The 18,149-nt window shown below is 56.1% G+C and overlaps 7 protein-coding genes across 7 annotated transcripts; all 7 read left to right on the top strand.

Annotated features, from left to right (window-relative positions):
• The first annotated feature begins 1,214 nt into the window (after positions 1-1,214).
• Positions 1,215-1,544, top strand: LOC131588682 (feather keratin Cos2-2-like). Its single transcript, XM_058857606.1, has one exon. It carries the CDS (start codon positions 1,215-1,217, stop codon positions 1,542-1,544), a length of 330 nt encoding a protein of 109 aa, XP_058713589.1.
• A 2,051-nt stretch (positions 1,545-3,595) lies between these two features.
• Positions 3,596-3,904, top strand: LOC131589034 (feather keratin Cos2-2-like). Its single transcript, XM_058858134.1, has one exon. The coding sequence runs from the start codon at positions 3,596-3,598 to the stop codon at positions 3,902-3,904; it is 309 nt and encodes a 102-aa protein (XP_058714117.1).
• Positions 3,905-6,340: 2,436 nt separating this feature from the next.
• LOC131588684 (feather keratin Cos2-2-like) lies at positions 6,341-6,670 on the top strand. Its single transcript, XM_058857607.1, has one exon. The coding sequence runs from the start codon at positions 6,341-6,343 to the stop codon at positions 6,668-6,670; it is 330 nt and encodes a 109-aa protein (XP_058713590.1).
• Positions 6,671-8,721: 2,051 nt separating this feature from the next.
• LOC131589037 (feather keratin Cos2-2-like) lies at positions 8,722-9,030 on the top strand. Its single transcript, XM_058858147.1, has one exon. The coding sequence runs from the start codon at positions 8,722-8,724 to the stop codon at positions 9,028-9,030; it is 309 nt and encodes a 102-aa protein (XP_058714130.1).
• Positions 9,031-11,463: 2,433 nt separating this feature from the next.
• Positions 11,464-11,793, top strand: LOC131588685 (feather keratin Cos2-2-like). Its single transcript, XM_058857608.1, has one exon. The coding sequence runs from the start codon at positions 11,464-11,466 to the stop codon at positions 11,791-11,793; it is 330 nt and encodes a 109-aa protein (XP_058713591.1).
• Positions 11,794-13,844: 2,051 nt separating this feature from the next.
• On the top strand, positions 13,845-14,153 carry LOC131589074 (feather keratin Cos2-2-like). The gene has a single exon (XM_058858202.1). The coding sequence runs from the start codon at positions 13,845-13,847 to the stop codon at positions 14,151-14,153; it is 309 nt and encodes a 102-aa protein (XP_058714185.1).
• Positions 14,154-16,589: 2,436 nt separating this feature from the next.
• LOC131589128 (feather keratin Cos2-2-like) lies at positions 16,590-16,919 on the top strand. The gene has a single exon (XM_058858287.1). It carries the CDS (start codon positions 16,590-16,592, stop codon positions 16,917-16,919), a length of 330 nt encoding a protein of 109 aa, XP_058714270.1.
• The last annotated feature ends 1,230 nt before the right edge of the window (positions 16,920-18,149 follow it).

The raw sequence follows: 18,149 nt of genomic DNA, 5'->3' as shown, positions 1-18,149 counted from the left end.
GCACACAAGTGCCCTGCCCTGTGCACAACCATCCCCGTGCAGGCCACAGGCTCTCAGGGGCTGTTCCCACGAGAGCACAAGCACAGGGATGTGCAGACACTTGCACACACCGGGGCACAGCCACACTCCCACGCGCTGCATTGCACGGGAGCACATGGGGCAGAGGCCACAGGAAGGGATGGGACTGAGGAGATGATGGGGAGCTCCCGTCCACAGCAAATTCTGAGCGCACACAGCAGGACAGATGCTCAGGCTGCAGTGCCACAGGCGCCTCAAGGCTTGTGCAGGAAAAGGAGGAGGAGGAGGAGGGCAAAGAGTTTTGATTCAGATGACAAATCCTAATGTGGAGCCCTTAGGTGGTGAGGAAAAGCCTGGAGGGCTGGCAGCAGATGAGGCCCTTCCAGTCATCAGGAATTACAAAAATCTGGCAGCATGATAAATCTCCACCAGAATGCCCCAGGCTGACATCACTTGCCTCATCAGGATCCCTTCTGCACTGACTTCATGTCCTCTGAACACACTGACACTTCCCTGCCCCCAGGAAACCTGGAATCTCACATGCCTGCACTCCCAAGAGATGTCTTGGAGGGAACAGCAATGATTCCTGAAGCCAGGAACTGCAAAGTCATTGTAGAGTGAAGCAGCAACACATGACATAGCATTCCCTGAGATCTTTCCCTTCATTTGGCTCATACAGGGATTTCCTCACTTATTCAGCAGGGAATGTGGGCCCTGAGGCAGTGTGGGGCCAGGATAAAAGGCAGCCTAACTGGTGGCTCTCTCAACCACTTCTGTCACCTCCTTCTCCTTGGGGAACAGGTGAGTTGCAAGTCCCTTTCTCCTCCACCCTCTCCAGGACACAGCACTCAGCTTTCCAGCCCTTGTTCCTGCTCCTTCTTCTTCTGGGGCTGTTCTGCCATGGTGGCAGAGGTGTGGGCAGAGGGGAGGCCGTGTGTTCTGGCCAGAGGCTGAGGCTGGGCTGAGGGGCTGATTTTCATGCAGGTTGGGCAGGAGCAAGGCTGGGCCTGGCTGAGCTCAGGAGGAGCGAGCTGGGCTCAGGCAAAGGATCCCCAGTTTGGGGCTGCACAGGCTGGAGCCCCACGGGCAGCAGGGGCCTTGTCTTGCTGGGGGTGCCTTGCGGGCTGTGTCTCAGCTGTGCGTGTGCTCTGCTCCCTCCCTGCCCTCTGCGCCAGGTGCAGCGCCAGCCTCCAGACATGTCCTGCCCTGAGAAGTGCCAGCAGTGCCAGCCCTGCAACCCTTGCTGCCAGTCCTGCGGCCCCTGCCCGCTGGCCAGCAGCTGCAATGAGTGCTGTGTCAGGCAGTGCCAGAGCTCCCATGTCGTCATTGAGCCGCCTGCTGTGCTGGTGACCCTGCCCGGCCCCATCCTCAGCTCCTTCCCACAGAACACCGCCGTGGGATCCTCCACCTCCGCTGCCGTTGGCAGCATCCTCAGCTCTGACGGAGTGCCCATCAGCTCCGGGGGCTTTGACATCTCCTGCATCACCAACTGCTACGGTGGCAGCAGATGTTGCCATCCTTGCTAAAGACGCTGCCGCCAACATCCTTGGGCCACAACCTCCAAGACCTCACAACATGGTGCTGGAATGAAGTCAGAAATTTAAGACATTGGATTTAGAGCTTTGCACTATTGTTTCCTTCTTCTCTTGCTCTCCTTTTCCTGTTCCATTCCTTTCCTGTTACCGCCACTCATGGACGGCCTAGTGAGACCTCTTGCACTTTTTTCCTCTGCAGGCCAGGACGTCCGAAATCACTGGGGCGTCATAGTGGCTGCTCCTGGTGGCCTCTGTGACCCTCCTCCTTTTCTTCTTTTGACTCAATAAAATTGTTTTTGCATTCACACCTCGGCTTCTCATTTCCTTTCTTTCTGTGACATCACTTGCGGATTCATGATGAGAAACAAGGTGGAGGAATCCCAGCGTTACAATCCGTGCACTACAGCTTTCCATGTTCCCTTTCCCTTGGAGCTGGGAAAGATGTCCCCCTGTCTGAGGGTGCTGAGGCATTGTAATAACTTGCCCAGAAAGGTTTTGGATGCCTCAAGGTGGGAAGTGTGCAAGAGCAGGCTGGACACAGCTTTCAGCATGCCGCTATAGCGGCTGGCATCAGTGCCCATCTGTTGAGGGCAGGAGGAGTGGAAAGAAATGCTCTTGAACTTGCCTTCCAGCCCAAACCATTACCTCTGAAATCTTCCAGCAGGCAGACATCAGCAGTGTGACAAATGTGTTCCGTGTTGGGCAGGACTGAGTCCCCTCTGCACACAGGTGGAGATGACTCAGGCAGACATGGCAGGAGCCACTGGACTCTTCTCCCAGAGCCCATTCCTGCAGCCTTACTTGCAAAGTTTGCCTTTGTGAGCAACCAGGACACATGAGGAAGGCCTGCACCCAGGGAAGTGGCCAGCCTCTACTTCCTGCGCGAAGGAGGAGATGAAATTCTTTTCTTTTTCCCAGAGAATTTGTGCATGCATAAGCGCTTCACTTTTGCTTGAGCAAACTGACTTCTACCAAGCTTCAAGTTGGTTTCTGGTTTGTGGCGTTTTATTTTATCTTCTCTGCCCATGGCAGGAAGGGGATGGAGAGAGCACCTTGCTGGGCACCATCCATCCAGCCAAGCTCCACCGGGCACAGCTGGTAATCCAGCCCGGGCCAAGAGCAGGAACGAGCTGCAGAAACGCACCGGGGACTGGTGACCAAAGGGACATGTATTAGAGGGGAAAGCAGACCACAAAGGATACCTGATGACCCTAATCCACTTGCAAAATAGGCCAGGCAAAGAGGCTGCACGTCAAAACTCATGGGATGTCACCGAGAGGTGAGGGAGAGATGGGCAGGTATACAGGAAGAATGAGAGTGATGCCCTGAGAATTTTGCCACAAAGAAAACCACAGGAATGACACAGGTTTGTGTCATGTGCCTGCTTGGAATGCCACCAGAGCATGATGCGAGCATTCGGCCTACTGTGACGTGGTTATATCCTGGAAATTCTTGGGCCTCTCATCATGGCCCTCAACAGAACTCTCCAGATGGGAACACAGCCGGCAGAAGCCAGGAAATAGAGGCCGCAGTGCAGGAAAGCAGGACACAGCCCCTACCATTAGCTGGGATGGTGCACATTTGACATGAGCTGGTCAGAAAATTATGACTTCCACAAAGGTGCCTCTGGGCCTGAGGCAGGGCAGGACTGCTATAAAAGGCAGCCCCAGTCTCTGCTCTCTCATCCACTTCTCTCACCTCCTTCTCCTCAGGAATAAGGTGAGTGGCAAGATCCAGCTCCTGCTCCTGCTGCTTCAAGAGCAGCTCTTTCCTGGCTGTAGGTCTCAGCTGAGAGGGGCTCTTGTAGCAAAGGGCTGGGAGCTGCTTCTGCTGGGAGAGGACAGGGGAGGGAAGGTCTTGTGCAGAAAGAGAGAGTTTGGGGCCTGGCTGAGAGGGGCTCCTGGGCTTTGAGCTGGGCAGTGCAATGTGAGCCAAGAGCTGCCTTGGCTGCAGGGTGTTTGGGTGCAGTGCTGCTCCTCATGTGTCCCCACTTTCTGCTCCCTCCCTGCCCTCTGTGCCAGGTGCACCTGTGACCTCGAGCCATGTCCTGCTGCAAGCCCTGTGACCCTTGCTGCCAGCCCTGTGGCCCCTGCCCGCTGGCCAGCAGCTGCAATGAGTGCTGTGTCAGGCAGTGCCAGAGCTCCCATGTCGTCATTGAGCCGCCTGCTGTGCTGGTGACCCTGCCCGGCCCCGTCCTCAGCTCCTTCCCACAGAACACCGCCGTGGGATCCTCCACCTCCGCTGCCGTTGGCAACATCCTCAGCTCTGGCGGAGTGCCCATCAGCTCTGGGGGCTTTGACATCTCCTGCATCACCAACTGCTATGGCAGCAGATGTTGTCCCCCCTGCTAAAGCTGCTGGCAACATCCTTGGGCAAGAACCTCCACGACCTCACAACGTGGAGTTGCACTGAAGATGGATCTTTGGCGGAATGGATTTGTGCCCTTGGTTTACTGTTATTTTCTTCCACCCTCTTCCCTTCCCTTCCTTTCCTCTCAGCACCACCCAATGCCAGCCCAGTGGGACCTGTTTGCCTCCCTCTGTCCCTCTTCACGCAAAGGCAAACGGACACCCCCACTGCACTCCAGTGGCTGCTCCTGTGTCCTCTTGGATCTACCTCCTTTTCTTCCTTAGAATCAATAAAATACTTTGGCATCCAATCCTGGCCCTCAGCTTCCTCCTTCCTTCTCTGGGAACTCTTGCACTCAGCTCACGACAAAAGGTGGAGGCAGCCGAGCGTGGAGACTCCATAGTGGAGTTGACTTTTTGCCGCTTCCATTGGAGGTCACAAACCCTGTCTTCCCCAAAAGAGCTTCCATCAGGAGAAGAGGATGTCCAAAGGTCACACATGAGGCAATGGGAAACAGCAGTGCCTGGGTATGCTCCACAGCCCCCTCTCTTTACACACCTCCCTCACATTAGATTTCTGCTCAGCTTCCAACCACACAGACAGAGCTCAGGTGTTTCATGGGATCAACTCAGTGGGACAACAGAACCAAAACTATCCTCCCACTGTGTTGGAGGCTGCCACTGCTTCACTTTCTGGCTGTGGGAGTGGAGAAACTCTGCCATTTTTCCCAGACACCGTCAAAAGTTTGTCTCCACGTGCCTCGTTCTCTCTGACATCATCATTTTCCCATCGCTCCTGGCTCAGGACAAAGGCCCCGGGACTCCCCCATGCCCACAGAGCCACCAGAACCCTGGAATTTCAAAACTTCTCCACGAGGCAAGAGCAAGGAGCCTGGGAAATAGCTCAGTACTACAAGGCTGCATGGAGATGGCATGAAAGGGATGGCCTGGCTTGGGGATTGTCCTCGGTGAGACGGGAGTGCCGTGGGCCTCTCCAGGCTCCTGCAGGTCAGGAACTGGGGCTGAGTGTGTGGGAGTGGCTGGCACTGCTGGGCAGGGCAGTCCCTGCGGGGCTTGCAATGGGTGGGCTGAGAGGCCAGCTCAGGCACAGCTGTGGGCACACACAGGGGCACTGGCACATTGCCAGCCTGCCCAGGTGTGCACAGAGATGAGCCCAGACGCACAGAGCCCAGCACACGGGCACAGGCACACGGCCACGGGGGCTGCACACAAGTGCCCTGCCCTGTGCACAACCATCCCCGTGCAGGCCACAGGCTCTCAGGGGCTGTTCCCACGAGAGCACAAGCACAGGGATGTGCAGACACTTGCACACACCGGGGCACAGCCACACTCCCACGCGCTGCATTGCACGGGAGCACATGGGGCAGAGGCCACAGGAAGGGATGGGACTGAGGAGATGATGGGGAGCTCCCGTCCACAGCAAATTCTGAGCGCACACAGCAGGACAGATGCTCAGGCTGCAGTGCCACAGGCGCCTCAAGGCTTGTGCAGGAAAAGGAGGAGGAGGAGGAGGGCAAAGAGTTTTGATTCAGATGACAAATCCTAATGTGGAGCCCTTAGGTGGTGAGGAAAAGCCTGGAGGGCTGGCAGCAGATGAGGCCCTTCCAGTCATCAGGAATTACAAAAATCTGGCAGCATGATAAATCTCCACCAGAATGCCCCAGGCTGACATCACTTGCCTCATCAGGATCCCTTCTGCACTGACTTCATGTCCTCTGAACACACTGACACTTCCCTGCCCCCAGGAAACCTGGAATCTCACATGCCTGCACTCCCAAGAGATGTCTTGGAGGGAACAGCAATGATTCCTGAAGCCAGGAACTGCAAAGTCATTGTAGAGTGAAGCAGCAACACATGACATAGCATTCCCTGAGATCTTTCCCTTCATTTGGCTCATACAGGGATTTCCTCACTTATTCAGCAGGGAATGTGGGCCCTGAGGCAGTGTGGGGCCAGGATAAAAGGCAGCCTAACTGGTGGCTCTCTCAACCACTTCTGTCACCTCCTTCTCCTTGGGGAACAGGTGAGTTGCAAGTCCCTTTCTCCTCCACCCTCTCCAGGACACAGCACTCAGCTTTCCAGCCCTTGTTCCTGCTCCTTCTTCTTCTGGGGCTGTTCTGCCATGGTGGCAGAGGTGTGGGCAGAGGGGAGGCCGTGTGTTCTGGCCAGAGGCTGAGGCTGGGCTGAGGGGCTGATTTTCATGCAGGTTGGGCAGGAGCAAGGCTGGGCCTGGCTGAGCTCGGGAGGAGCGAGCTGGGCTCAGGCAAAGGATCCCCAGTTTGGGGCTGCACAGGCTGGAGCCCCACGGGCAGCAGGGGCCTTGTCTTGCTGGGGGTGCCTTGCGGGCTGTGTCTCAGCTGTGCGTGTGCTCTGCTCCCTCCCTGCCCTCTGCGCCAGGTGCAGCGCCAGCCTCCAGACATGTCCTGCCCTGAGAAGTGCCAGCAGTGCCAGCCCTGCAACCCTTGCTGCCAGTCCTGCGGCCCCTGCCCGCTGGCCAGCAGCTGCAATGAGTGCTGTGTCAGGCAGTGCCAGAGCTCCCATGTCGTCATTGAGCCGCCTGCTGTGCTGGTGACCCTGCCCGGCCCCATCCTCAGCTCCTTCCCACAGAACACCGCCGTGGGATCCTCCACCTCCGCTGCCGTTGGCAGCATCCTCAGCTCTGACGGAGTGCCCATCAGCTCCGGGGGCTTTGACATCTCCTGCATCACCAACTGCTACGGTGGCAGCAGATGTTGCCGTCCTTGCTAAAGACGCTGCCGCCAACATCCTTGGGCCACAACCTCCAAGACCTCACAACATGGTGCTGGAATGAAGTCAGAAATTTAAGACATTGGATTTAGAGCTTTGCACTATTGTTTCCTTCTTCTCTTGCTCTCCTTTTCCTGTTCCATTCCTTTCCTGTTACCGCCACTCATGGACGGCCTAGTGAGACCTCTTGCACTTTTTTCCTCTGCAGGCCAGGACGTCCGAAATCACTGGGGCGTCATAGTGGCTGCTCCTGGTGGCCTCTGTGACCCTCCTCCTTTTCTTCTTTTGACTCAATAAAATTGTTTTTGCATTCAAACCTCGGCTTCTCATTTCCTTTCTTTCTGTGACATCACTTGCGGATTCATGATGAGAAACAAGGTGGAGGAATCCCAGCGTTACAATCCGTGCACTACAGCTTTCCATGTTCCCTTTCCCTTGGAGCTGGGAAAGATGTCCCCCTGTCTGAGGGTGCTGAGGCATTGTAATAACTTGCCCAGAAAGGTTTTGGATGCCTCAAGGTGGGAAGTGTGCAAGAGCAGGCTGGACACAGCTTTCAGCATGCCGCTATAGCGGCTGGCATCAGTGCCCATCTGTTGAGGGCAGGAGGAGTGGAAAGAAATGCTCTTGAACTTGCCTTCCAGCCCAAACCATTACCTCTGAAATCTTCCAGCAGGCAGACATCAGCAGTGTGACAAATGTGTTCCGTGTTGGGCAGGACTGAGTCCCCTCTGCACACAGGTGGAGATGACTCAGGCAGACATGGCAGGAGCCACTGGACTCTTCTCCCAGAGCCCATTCCTGCAGCCTTACTTGCAAAGTTTGCCTTTGTGAGCAACCAGGACACATGAGGAAGGCCTGCACCCAGGGAAGTGGCCAGCCTCTACTTCCTGCGGGAAGGAGGAGATGAAATTCTTTTCTTTTTCCCAGAGAATTTGTGCATGCATAAGCGCTTCACTTTTGCTTGAGCAAACTGACTTCTACCAAGCTTCAAGTTGGTTTCTGGTTTGTGGCGTTTTATTTTATCTTCTCTGCCCATGGCAGGAAGGGGATGGAGAGAGCGCCTTGCTGGGCACCATCCATCCAGCCAAGCTCCACCGGGCACAGCTGGTAATCCAGCCCGGGCCAAGAGCAGGAACGAGCTGCAGAAACGCGCCGGGGACTGGTGACCAAAGGGACATGTATTAGAGGGGAAAGCAGACCACAAAGGCTACCTGATGACCCTAATCCACTTGCAAAATAGGCCAGGCAAAGAGGCTGCACGTCAAAACTCATGGGATGTCACCGAGAGGTGAGGGAGAGATGGGCAGGTATACAGGAAGAATGAGAGGGATGCCCTGAGAATTTTGCCACAAAGAAAACCACAGGAATGACACAGGTTTGTGTCATGTGCCTGCTTGGAATGCCACCAGAGCATGATGCGAGCATTCGGCCTACTGTGACGTGGTTATATCCTGGAAATTCTTGGGCCTCTCATCATGGCCCTCAACAGAACTCTCCAGATGGGAACACAGCCGGCAGAAGCCAGGAAATAGAGGCCGCAGTGCAGGAAAGCAGGACACAGCCCCTACCATTAGCTGGGATGGTGCACATTTGACATGAGCTGGTCAGAAAATTATGACTTCCACAAAGGTGCCTCTGGGCCTGAGGCAGGGCAGGACTGCTATAAAAGGCAGCCCCAGTCTCTGCTCTCTCATCCACTTCTCTCACCTCCTTCTCCTCAGGAATAAGGTGAGTGGCAAGATCCAGCTCCTGCTCCTGCTGCTTCAAGAGCAGCTCTTTCCTGGCTGTAGGTCTCAGCTGAGAGGGGCTCTTGTAGCAAAGGGCTGGGAGCTGCTTCTGCTGGGAGAGGACAGGGGAGGGAAGGTCTTGTGCAGAAAGAGAGAGTTTGGGGCCTGGCTGAGAGGGGCTCCTGGGCTTTGAGCTGGGCAGTGCAATGTGAGCCAAGAGCTGCCTTGGCTGCAGGGTGTTTGGGTGCAGTGCTGCTCCTCATGTGTCCCCACTTTCTGCTCCCTCCCTGCCCTCTGTGCCAGGTGCACCTGTGACCCCGAGCCATGTCCTGCTGCAAGCCCTGTGACCCTTGCTGCCAGCCCTGTGGCCCCTGCCCGCTGGCCAGCAGCTGCAATGAGTGCTGTGTCAGGCAGTGCCAGAGCTCCCATGTCGTCATTGAGCCGCCTGCTGTGCTGGTGACCCTGCCCGGCCCCGTCCTCAGCTCCTTCCCACAGAACACCGCCGTGGGATCCTCCACCTCCGCTGCCGTTGGCAACATCCTCAGCTCTGGCGGAGTGCCCATCAGCTCTGGGGGCTTTGACATCTCCTGCATCACCAACTGCTATGGCAGCAGATGTTGTCCCCCCTGCTAAAGCTGCTGGCAACATCCTTGGGCAAGAACCTCCACGACCTCACAACGTGGAGTTGCACTGAAGATGGATCTTTGGCGGAATGGATTTGTGCCCTCGGTTTACTGTTATTTTCTTCCACCCTCTTCCCTTCCCTTCCTTTCCTCTCAGCACCACCCAATGCCAGCCCAGTGGGACCTGTTTGCCTCCCTCTGTCCCTCTTCACGCAAAGGCAAACGGACACCCCCACTGCACTCCAGTGGCTGCTCCTGTGTCCTCTTGGATCTACCTCCTTTTCTTCCTTAGAATCAATAAAATACTTTGGCATCCAATCCTGGCCCTCAGCTTCCTCCTTCCTTCTCTGGGAACTCTTGCACTCAGCTCACGACAAAAGGTGGAGGCAGCCGAGCGTGGAGACTCCATAGTGGAGTTGACTTTTTGCCGCTTCCATTGGAGGTCACAAACCCTGTCTTCCCCAAAAGAGCTTCCATCAGGAGAAGAGGATGTCCAAAGGTCACACATGAGGCAATGGGAAACAGCAGTGCCTGGGTATGCTCCACAGCCCCCTCTCTTTACACACCTCCCTCACATTAGATTTCTGCTCAGCTTCCAACCACACAGACAGAGCTCAGGTGTTTCATGGGATCAACTCAGTGGGACAACAGAACCAAAACTATCCTCCCACTGTGTTGGAGGCTGCCACTGCTTCACTTTCTGGCTGTGGGAGTGGAGAAACTCTGCCATTTTTCCCAGACACCGTCAAAAGTTTGTCTCCACGTGCCTCGTTCTCTCTGACATCATCATTTTCCCATCGCTCCTGGCTCAGGACAAAGGCCACGAGACTCCCCCATGCCCACAGAGCCACCAGAACCCTGGAATTTCAAAACTTCTCCACGAGGCAAGAGCAAGGAGCCTGGGAAATAGCTCAGTACTACAAGGCTGCATGGAGATGGCATGAAAGGGATGGCCTGGCTTGGGGATTGTCCTCGGTGAGACGGGAGTGCCGTGGGCCTCTCCAGGCTCCTGCAGGTCAGGAACTGGGGCTGAGTGTGTGGGAGTGGCTGGCACTGCTGGGCAGGGCAGTCCCTGCGGGGCTTGCAATGGGTGGGCTGAGAGGCCAGCTCAGGCACAGCTGTGGGCACACACAGGGGCACTGGCACATTGCCAGCCTGCCCAGGTGTGCACAGAGATGAGCCCAGACGCACAGAGCCCAGCACACGGGCACAGGCACACGGCCACGGGGGCTGCACACAAGTGCCCTGCCCTGTGCACAACCATCCCTGTGCAGGCCACAGGCTCTCAGGGGCTGTTCCCACGAGAGCACAAGCACAGGGATGTGCAGACACTCGCACACACCGGGGCACAGCCACACTCCCACGCGCTGCATTGCACGGGAGCACATGGGGCAGAGGCCACAGGAAGGGATGGGACTGAGGAGATGATGGGGAGCTCCCGTCCACAGCAAATTCTGAGCGCACACAGCAGGACAGATGCTCAGGCTGCAGTGCCACAGGCGCCTCAAGGCTTGTGCAGGAAAAGGAGGAGGAGGAGGGCAAAGAGTTTTGATTCAGATGACAAATCCTAATGTGGAGCCCTTAGGTGGTGAGGAAAAGCCTGGAGGGCTGGCAGCAGATGAGGCCCTTCCAGTCATCAGGAATTACAAAAATCTGGCAGCATGATAAATCTCCACCAGAATGCCCCAGGCTGACATCACTTGCCTCATCAGGATCCCTTCTGCACTGACTTCATGTCCTCTGAACACACTGACACTTCCCTGCCCCCAGGAAACCTGGAATCTCACATGCCTGCACTCCCAAGAGATGTCTTGGAGGGAACAGCAATGATTCCTGAAGCCAGGAACTGCAAAGTCATTGTAGAGTGAAGCAGCAACACATGACATAGCATTCCCTGAGATCTTTCCCTTCATTTGGCTCATACAGGGATTTCCTCACTTATTCAGCAGGGAATGTGGGCCCTGAGGCAGTGTGGGGCCAGGATAAAAGGCAGCCTAACTGGTGGCTCTCTCAACCACTTCTGTCACCTCCTTCTCCTTGGGGAACAGGTGAGTTGCAAGTCCCTTTCTCCTCCACCCTCTCCAGGACACAGCACTCAGCTTTCCAGCCCTTGTTCCTGCTCCTTCTTCTTCTGGGGCTGTTCTGCCATGGTGGCAGAGGTGTGGGCAGAGGGGAGGCCGTGTGTTCTGGCCAGAGGCTGAGGCTGGGCTGAGGGGCTGATTTTCATGCAGGTTGGGCAGGAGCAAGGCTGGGCCTGGCTGAGCTCGGGAGGAGCGAGCTGGGCTCAGGCAAAGGATCCCCAGTTTGGGGCTGCACAGGCTGGAGCCCCACGGGCAGCAGGGGCCTTGTCTTGCTGGGGGTGCCTTGCGGGCTGTGTCTCAGCTGTGCGTGTGCTCTGCTCCCTCCCTGCCCTCTGCGCCAGGTGCAGCGCCAGCCTCCAGACATGTCCTGCCCTGAGAAGTGCCAGCAGTGCCAGCCCTGCAACCCTTGCTGCCAGTCCTGCGGCCCCTGCCCGCTGGCCAGCAGCTGCAATGAGTGCTGTGTCAGGCAGTGCCAGAGCTCCCATGTCGTCATTGAGCCGCCTGCTGTGCTGGTGACCCTGCCCGGCCCCATCCTCAGCTCCTTCCCACAGAACACCGCCGTGGGATCCTCCACCTCCGCTGCCGTTGGCAGCATCCTCAGCTCTGACGGAGTGCCCATCAGCTCCGGGGGCTTTGACATCTCCTGCATCACCAACTGCTACGGTGGCAGCAGATGTTGCCGTCCTTGCTAAAGACGCTGCCGCCAACATCCTTGGGCCACAACCTCCAAGACCTCACAACATGGTGCTGGAATGAAGTCAGAAATTTAAGACATTGGATTTAGAGCTTTGCACTATTGTTTCCTTCTTCTCTTGCTCTCCTTTTCCTGTTCCATTCCTTTCCTGTTACCGCCACTCATGGACGGCCTAGTGAGACCTCTTGCACTTTTTTCCTCTGCAGGCCAGGACGTCCGAAATCACTGGGGCGTCATAGTGGCTGCTCCTGGTGGCCTCTGTGACCCTCCTCCTTTTCTTCTTTTGACTCAATAAAATTGTTTTTGCATTCACACCTCGGCTTCTCATTTCCTTTCTTTCTGTGACATCACTTGCGGATTCATGATGAGAAACAAGGTGGAGGAATCCCAGCGTTACAATCCGTGCACTACAGCTTTCCATGTTCCCTTTCCCTTGGAGCTGGGAAAGATGTCCCCCTGTCTGAGGGTGCTGAGGCATTGTAATAACTTGCCCAGAAAGGTTTTGGATGCCTCAAGGTGGGAAGTGTGCAAGAGCAGGCTGGACACAGCTTTCAGCATGCCGCTATAGCGGCTGGCATCAGTGCCCACCTGTTGAGGGCAGGAGGAGTGGAAAGAAATGCTCTTGAACTTGCCTTCCAGCCCAAACCATTACCTCTGAAATCTTCCAGCAGGCAGACATCAGCAGTGTGACAAATGTGTTCCGTGTTGGGCAGGACTGAGTCCCCTCTGCACACAGGTGGAGATGACTCAGGCAGACATGGCAGGAGCCACTGGACTCTTCTCCCAGAGCCCATTCCTGCAGCCTTACTTGCAAAGTTTGCCTTTGTGAGCAACCAGGACACATGAGGAAGGCCTGCACCCAGGGAAGTGGCCAGCCTCTACTTCCTGCGGGAAGGAAGAGATGAAATTCTTTTCTTTTTCCCAGAGAATTTGTGCATGCATAAGCGCTTCACTTTTGCTTGAGCAAACTGACTTCTACCAAGCTTCAAGTTGGTTTCTGGTTTGTGGCGTTTTATTTTATCTTCTCTGCCCATGGCAGGAAGGGGATGGAGAGAGCACCTTGCTGGGCACCATCCATCCAGCCAAGCTCCACCGGGCACAGCTGGTAATCCAGCCCGGGCCAAGAGCAGGAACGAGCTGCAGAAACGCGCCGGGGACTGGTGACCAAAGGGACATGTATTAGAGGGGAAAGCAGACCACAAAGGATACCTGATGACCCTAATCCACTTGCAAAATAGGCCAGGCAAAGAGGCTGCACGTCAAAACTCATGGGATGTCACCGAGAGGTGAGGGAGAGATGGGCAGGTATACAGGAAGAATGAGAGTGATGCCCTGAGAATTTTGCCACAAAGAAAACCACAGGAATGACACAGGTTTGTGTCATGTGCCTGCTTGGAATGCCACCAGAGCATGATGCGAGCATTCGGCCTACTGTGACGTGGTTATATCCTGGAAATTCTTGGGCCTCTCATCATGGCCCTCAACAGAACTCTCCAGATGGGAACACAGCCGGCAGAAGCCAGGAAATAGAGGCCGCAGTGCAGGAAAGCAGGACACAGCCCCTACCATTAGCTGGGATGGTGCACATTTGACATGAGCTGGTCAGAAAATTATGACTTCCACAAAGGTGCCTCTGGGCCTGAGGCAGGGCAGGACTGCTATAAAAGGCAGCCCCAGTCTCTGCTCTCTCATCCACTTCTCTCACCTCCTTCTCCTCAGGAATCAGGTGAGTGGCAAGATCCAGCTCCTGCTCCTGCTGCTTCAAGAGCAGCTCTTTCCTGGCTGTAGGTCTCAGCTGAGAGGGGCTCTTGTAGCAAAGGGCTGGGAGCTGCTTCTGCTGGGAGAGGACAGGGGAGGGAAGGTCTTGTGCAGAAAGAGAGAGTTTGGGGCCTGGCTGAGAGGGGCTCCTGGGCTTTGAGCTGGGCAGTGCAATGTGAGCCAAGAGCTGCTTTGGCTGCATGGTGTTTGGGTGCAGTGCTGCTCCTCATGTGTCCCCACTTTCTGCTCCCTCCCTGCCCTCTGTGCCAGGTGCACCTGTGACCCCGAGCCATGTCCTGCTGCCGGCCCTGTGACCCTTGCTGCCAGCCCTGCGGCCCCTGCCCGCTGGCCAGCAGCTGCAATGAGTGCTGTGTCAGGCAGTGCCAGAGCTCCCATGTCGTCATTGAGCCGCCTGCTGTGCTGGTGACCCTGCCCGGCCCCGTCCTCAGCTCCTTCCCACAGAACACCGCCGTGGGATCCTCCACCTCCGCTGCCGTTGGCAACATCCTCAGCTCTGGCGGAGTGCCCATCAGCTCTGGGGGCTTTGACATCTCCTGCATCACCAACTGCTATGGCAGCAGATGTTGTCCCCCCTGCTAAAGCTGCTGGCAACATCCTTGGGCAAGAACCTCCACGACCTCACAACGTGGAGTTGCACTGAAGATGGATCTTTGTCGGAATGGATTTGTGCCCTTGGTTTACTGTTATTTTCTTCCACCCTCTTCCCTTCCCTTCCTTTCCTCTCAGCACCACCCAATGCCAGCCCAGTGGGACCTGTTTGCCTCCCTCTGTCCCTCTTCACGCAAAGGCAAACGGACAGCCCCACTGCACTCCAGTGGCTGCTCCTGTGTCCTCTTGGATCTACCTCCTTTTCTTCCTTAGAATCAATAAAATACTTTGGCATCCAATCCTGGCCCTCAGCTTCCTCCTTCCTTCTCTGGGAACTCTTGCACTCAGCTCACGACAAAAGGTGGAGGCAGCCGAGCGTGGAGACTCCATAGTGGAGTTGACTTTTTGCCGCTTCCATTGGAGGTCACAAACCCTGTCTTCCCCAAAAGAGCTTCCATCAGGAGAAGAGGATGTCCAAAGGTCACACATGAGGCAATGGGAAACAGCAGTGCCTGGGTATGCTCCACAGCCCCCTCTCTTTACACACCTCCCTCACATTAGATTTCTGCTCAGCTTCCAACCACACAGACAGAGCTCAGGTGTTTCATGGGATCAACTCAGTGGGACAACAGAACCAAAACTATCCTCCCACTGTGTTGGAGGCTGCCACTGCTTCACTTTCTGGCTGTGGGAGTGGAGAAACTCTGCCATTTTTCCCAGACACCGTCAAAAGTTTGTCTCCACGTGCCTCGTTCTCTCTGACATCATCATTTTCCCATCGCTCCTGGCTCAGGACAAAGGCCCCGGGACTCCCCCATGCCCACAGAGCCACCAGAACACTGGAATTTCAAAACTTCTCCACAAGGCAAGAGCAGGGAGCCTGGGAAATAGCTCAGTACTACAAGGCTGCATGGAGATGGCATGAAAGGGATGGCCTGGCTTGGGGATTGTCCTCGGTGAGACGGGAGTGCCGTGGGCCTCTCCAGGCTCCTGCAGGTCAGGAACTGGGGCTGAGTGTGTGGGAGTGGCTGGCACTGCTGGGCAGGGCAGTCCCTGCGGGGCTTGCAATGGGTGGGCTGAGAGGCCAGCTCAGGCACAGCTGTGGGCACACACAGGGGCACTGGCACATTGCCAGCCTGCCCAGGTGTGCCCAGAGATGAGCCCAGACGCACAGAGCCCAGCACACGGGCACAGGCACACGGCCACGGGGGCTGCACACAAGTGCCCTGCCCTGTGCACAACCATCCCCGTGCAGGCCACAGGCTCTCAGGGGCTGTTCCCACGAGAGCACAAGCACAGGGATGTGCAGACACTCGCACACACCGGGGCACAGCCACACTCCCACGCGCTGCATTGCACGGGAGCACATGGGGCAGAGGCCACAGGAAGGGATGGGACTGAGGAGATGATGGGGAGCTCCCGTCCACAGCAAATTCTGAGCGCACACAGCAGGACAGATGCTCAGGCTGCAGTGCCACAGGCGCCTCAAGGCTTGTGCAGGAAAAGGAGGAGGAGGAGGAGGGCAAAGAGTTTTGATTCAGATGACAAATCCTAATGTGGAGCCGTTAGGTGGTGAGGAAAAGCCTGGAGGGCTGGCAGCAGATGAGGCCCTTCCAGTCATCAGGAATTACAAAAATCTGGCAGCATGATAAATCTCCACCAGAATGCCCCAGGCTGACATCACTTGCCTCATCAGGATCCCTTCTGCACTGACTTCATGTCCTCTGAACACACTGACACTTCCCTGCCCCCAGGAAACCTGGGATCTCACATGCCTGCACTCCCAAGAGATGTCTTGGAGGGAACAGCAATGATTCCTGAAGCCAGGAACTGCAAAGTCATTGTAGAGTGAAGCAGCAACACATGACATAGCATTCCCTGAGATCTTTCCCTTCATTTGGCTCATACAGGGATTTCCTCACTTATTCAGCAGGGAATGTGGGCCCTGAGGCAGTGTGGGGCCAGGATAAAAGGCAGCCTAACTGGTGGCTCTCTCAACCACTTCTGTCACCTCCTTCTCCTTGGGGAACAGGTGAGTTGCAAGTCCCTTTCTCCTCCACCCTCTCCAGGACACAGCACTCAGCTTTCCAGCCCTTGTTCCTGCTCCTTCTTCTTCTGGGGCTGTTCTGCCATGGTGGCAGAGGTGTGGGCAGAGGGGAGGCCGTGTGTTCTGGCCAGAGGCTGAGGCTGGGCTGAGGGGCTGATTTTCATGCAGGTTGGGCAGGAGCAAGGCTGGGCCTGGCTGAGCTCGGGAGGAGCGAGCTGGGCTCAGGCAAAGGATCCCCAGTTTGGGGCTGCACAGGCTGGAGCCCCACGGGCAGCAGGGGCCTTGTCTTGCTGGGGGTGCCTTGCGGGCTGTGTCTCAGCTGTGCGTGTGCTCTGCTCCCTCCCTGCCCTCTGCGCCAGGTGCAGCGCCAGCCTCCAGACATGTCCTGCCCTGAGAAGTGCCAGCAGTGCCAGCCCTGCAACCCTTGCTGCCAGTCCTGCGGCCCCTGCCCGCTGGCCAGCAGCTGCAATGAGTGCTGTGTCAGGCAGTGCCAGAGCTCCCATGTCGTCATTGAGCCGCCTGCTGTGCTGGTGACCCTGCCCGGCCCCATCCTCAGCTCCTTCCCACAGAACACCGCCGTGGGATCCTCCACCTCCGCTGCCGTTGGCAGCATCCTCAGCTCTGACGGAGTGCCCATCAGCTCCGGGGGCTTTGACATCTCCTGCATCACCAACTGCTACGGTGGCAGCAGATGTTGCCGTCCTTGCTAAAGACGCTGCCGCCAACATCCTTGGGCCACAACCTCCAAGACCTCACAACATGGTGCTGGAATGAAGTCAGAAATTTAAGACATTGGATTTAGAGCTTTGCACTATTGTTTCCTTCTTCTCTTGCTCTCCTTTTCCTGTTCCATTCCTTTCCTGTTACCGCCACTCATGGACGGCCTAGTGAGACCTCTTGCACTTTTTTCCTCTGCAGGCCAGGACGTCCGAAATCACTGGGGCGTCATAGTGGCTGCTCCTGGTGGCCTCTGTGACCCTCCTCCTTTTCTTCTTTTGACTCAATAAAATTGTTTTTGCATTCACACCTCGGCTTCTCATTTCCTTTCTTTCTGTGACATCACTTGCGGATTCATGATGAGAAACAAGGTGGAGGAATCCCAGCGTTACAATCCGTGCACTACAGCTTTCCATGTTCCCTTTCCCTTGGAGCTGGGAAAGATGTCCCCCTGTCTGAGGGTGCTGAGGCATTGTAATAACTTGCCCAGAAAGGTTTTGGATGCCTCAAGGTGGGAAGTGTGCAAGAGCAGGCTGGACACAGCTTTCAGCATGCCGCTATAGCGGCTGGCATCAGTGCCCACCTGTTGAGGGCAGGAGGAGTGGAAAGAAATGCTCTTGAACTTGCCTTCCAGCCCAAACCATTACCTCTGAAATCTTCCAGCAGGCAGACATCAGCAGTGTGACAAATGTGTTCCATGTTGGGCAGGACTGAGTCCCCTCTGCACACAGGTGGAGATGACTCAGGCAGACATGGCAGGAGCCACTGGACTCTTCTCCCAGAGCCCATTCCTGCAGCCTTACTTGCAAAGTTTGCCTTTGTGAGCAACCAGGACACATGAGGAAGGCCTGCACCCAGGGAAGTGGCCAGCCTCTACTTCCTGCGGGAAGGAAGAGATGAAATTCTTTTCTTTTTCCCAGAGAATTTGTGCATGCATAAGCGCTTCACTTTTGCTTGAGCAAACTGACTTCTACCAAGCTTCAAGTTGGTTTCTGGTTTGTGGCGTTTTATTTTATCTTCTCTGCCCATGGCAGGAAGGGGATGGAGAGAGCACCTTGCTGGGCACCATCCATCCAGCCAAGCTCCACCGGGCACAGCTGGTAATCCAGCCCGGGCCAAGAGCAGGAACGAGCTGCAGAAACGCGCCGGGGACTGGTGACCAAAGGGACATGTATTAGAGGGGAAAGCAGACCACAAAGGATACCTGATGACCCTAATCCACT

The sequence above is a fragment of the Poecile atricapillus genome, chromosome 27 (genome assembly GCF_030490865.1).
Source record: "Poecile atricapillus isolate bPoeAtr1 chromosome 27, bPoeAtr1.hap1, whole genome shotgun sequence".
In the NCBI taxonomy this organism is placed as follows: domain Eukaryota; kingdom Metazoa; phylum Chordata; class Aves; order Passeriformes; family Paridae; genus Poecile; species Poecile atricapillus.
Note: the sequence above shows the minus strand (reverse complement) of the source record. Positions and strands in the feature narration are given on the sequence as shown.

What these genes read in the sequence shown, in the direction of transcription:
- LOC131589074 (XM_058858202.1), top strand. Translation starts at nt 13,845, where the DNA reads ATGTCCTGCTGCCGGCCCTGTGACCCTTGCTGCCAGCCCTGCGGCCCC.
- LOC131589037 (XM_058858147.1), top strand. Translation starts at nt 8,722, where the DNA reads ATGTCCTGCTGCAAGCCCTGTGACCCTTGCTGCCAGCCCTGTGGCCCC.
- LOC131588685 (XM_058857608.1), top strand. Translation starts at nt 11,464, where the DNA reads ATGTCCTGCCCTGAGAAGTGCCAGCAGTGCCAGCCCTGCAACCCTTGC.
- LOC131588682 (XM_058857606.1), top strand. Translation starts at nt 1,215, where the DNA reads ATGTCCTGCCCTGAGAAGTGCCAGCAGTGCCAGCCCTGCAACCCTTGC.
- LOC131588684 (XM_058857607.1), top strand. Translation starts at nt 6,341, where the DNA reads ATGTCCTGCCCTGAGAAGTGCCAGCAGTGCCAGCCCTGCAACCCTTGC.
- LOC131589128 (XM_058858287.1), top strand. Translation starts at nt 16,590, where the DNA reads ATGTCCTGCCCTGAGAAGTGCCAGCAGTGCCAGCCCTGCAACCCTTGC.
- LOC131589034 (XM_058858134.1), top strand. Translation starts at nt 3,596, where the DNA reads ATGTCCTGCTGCAAGCCCTGTGACCCTTGCTGCCAGCCCTGTGGCCCC.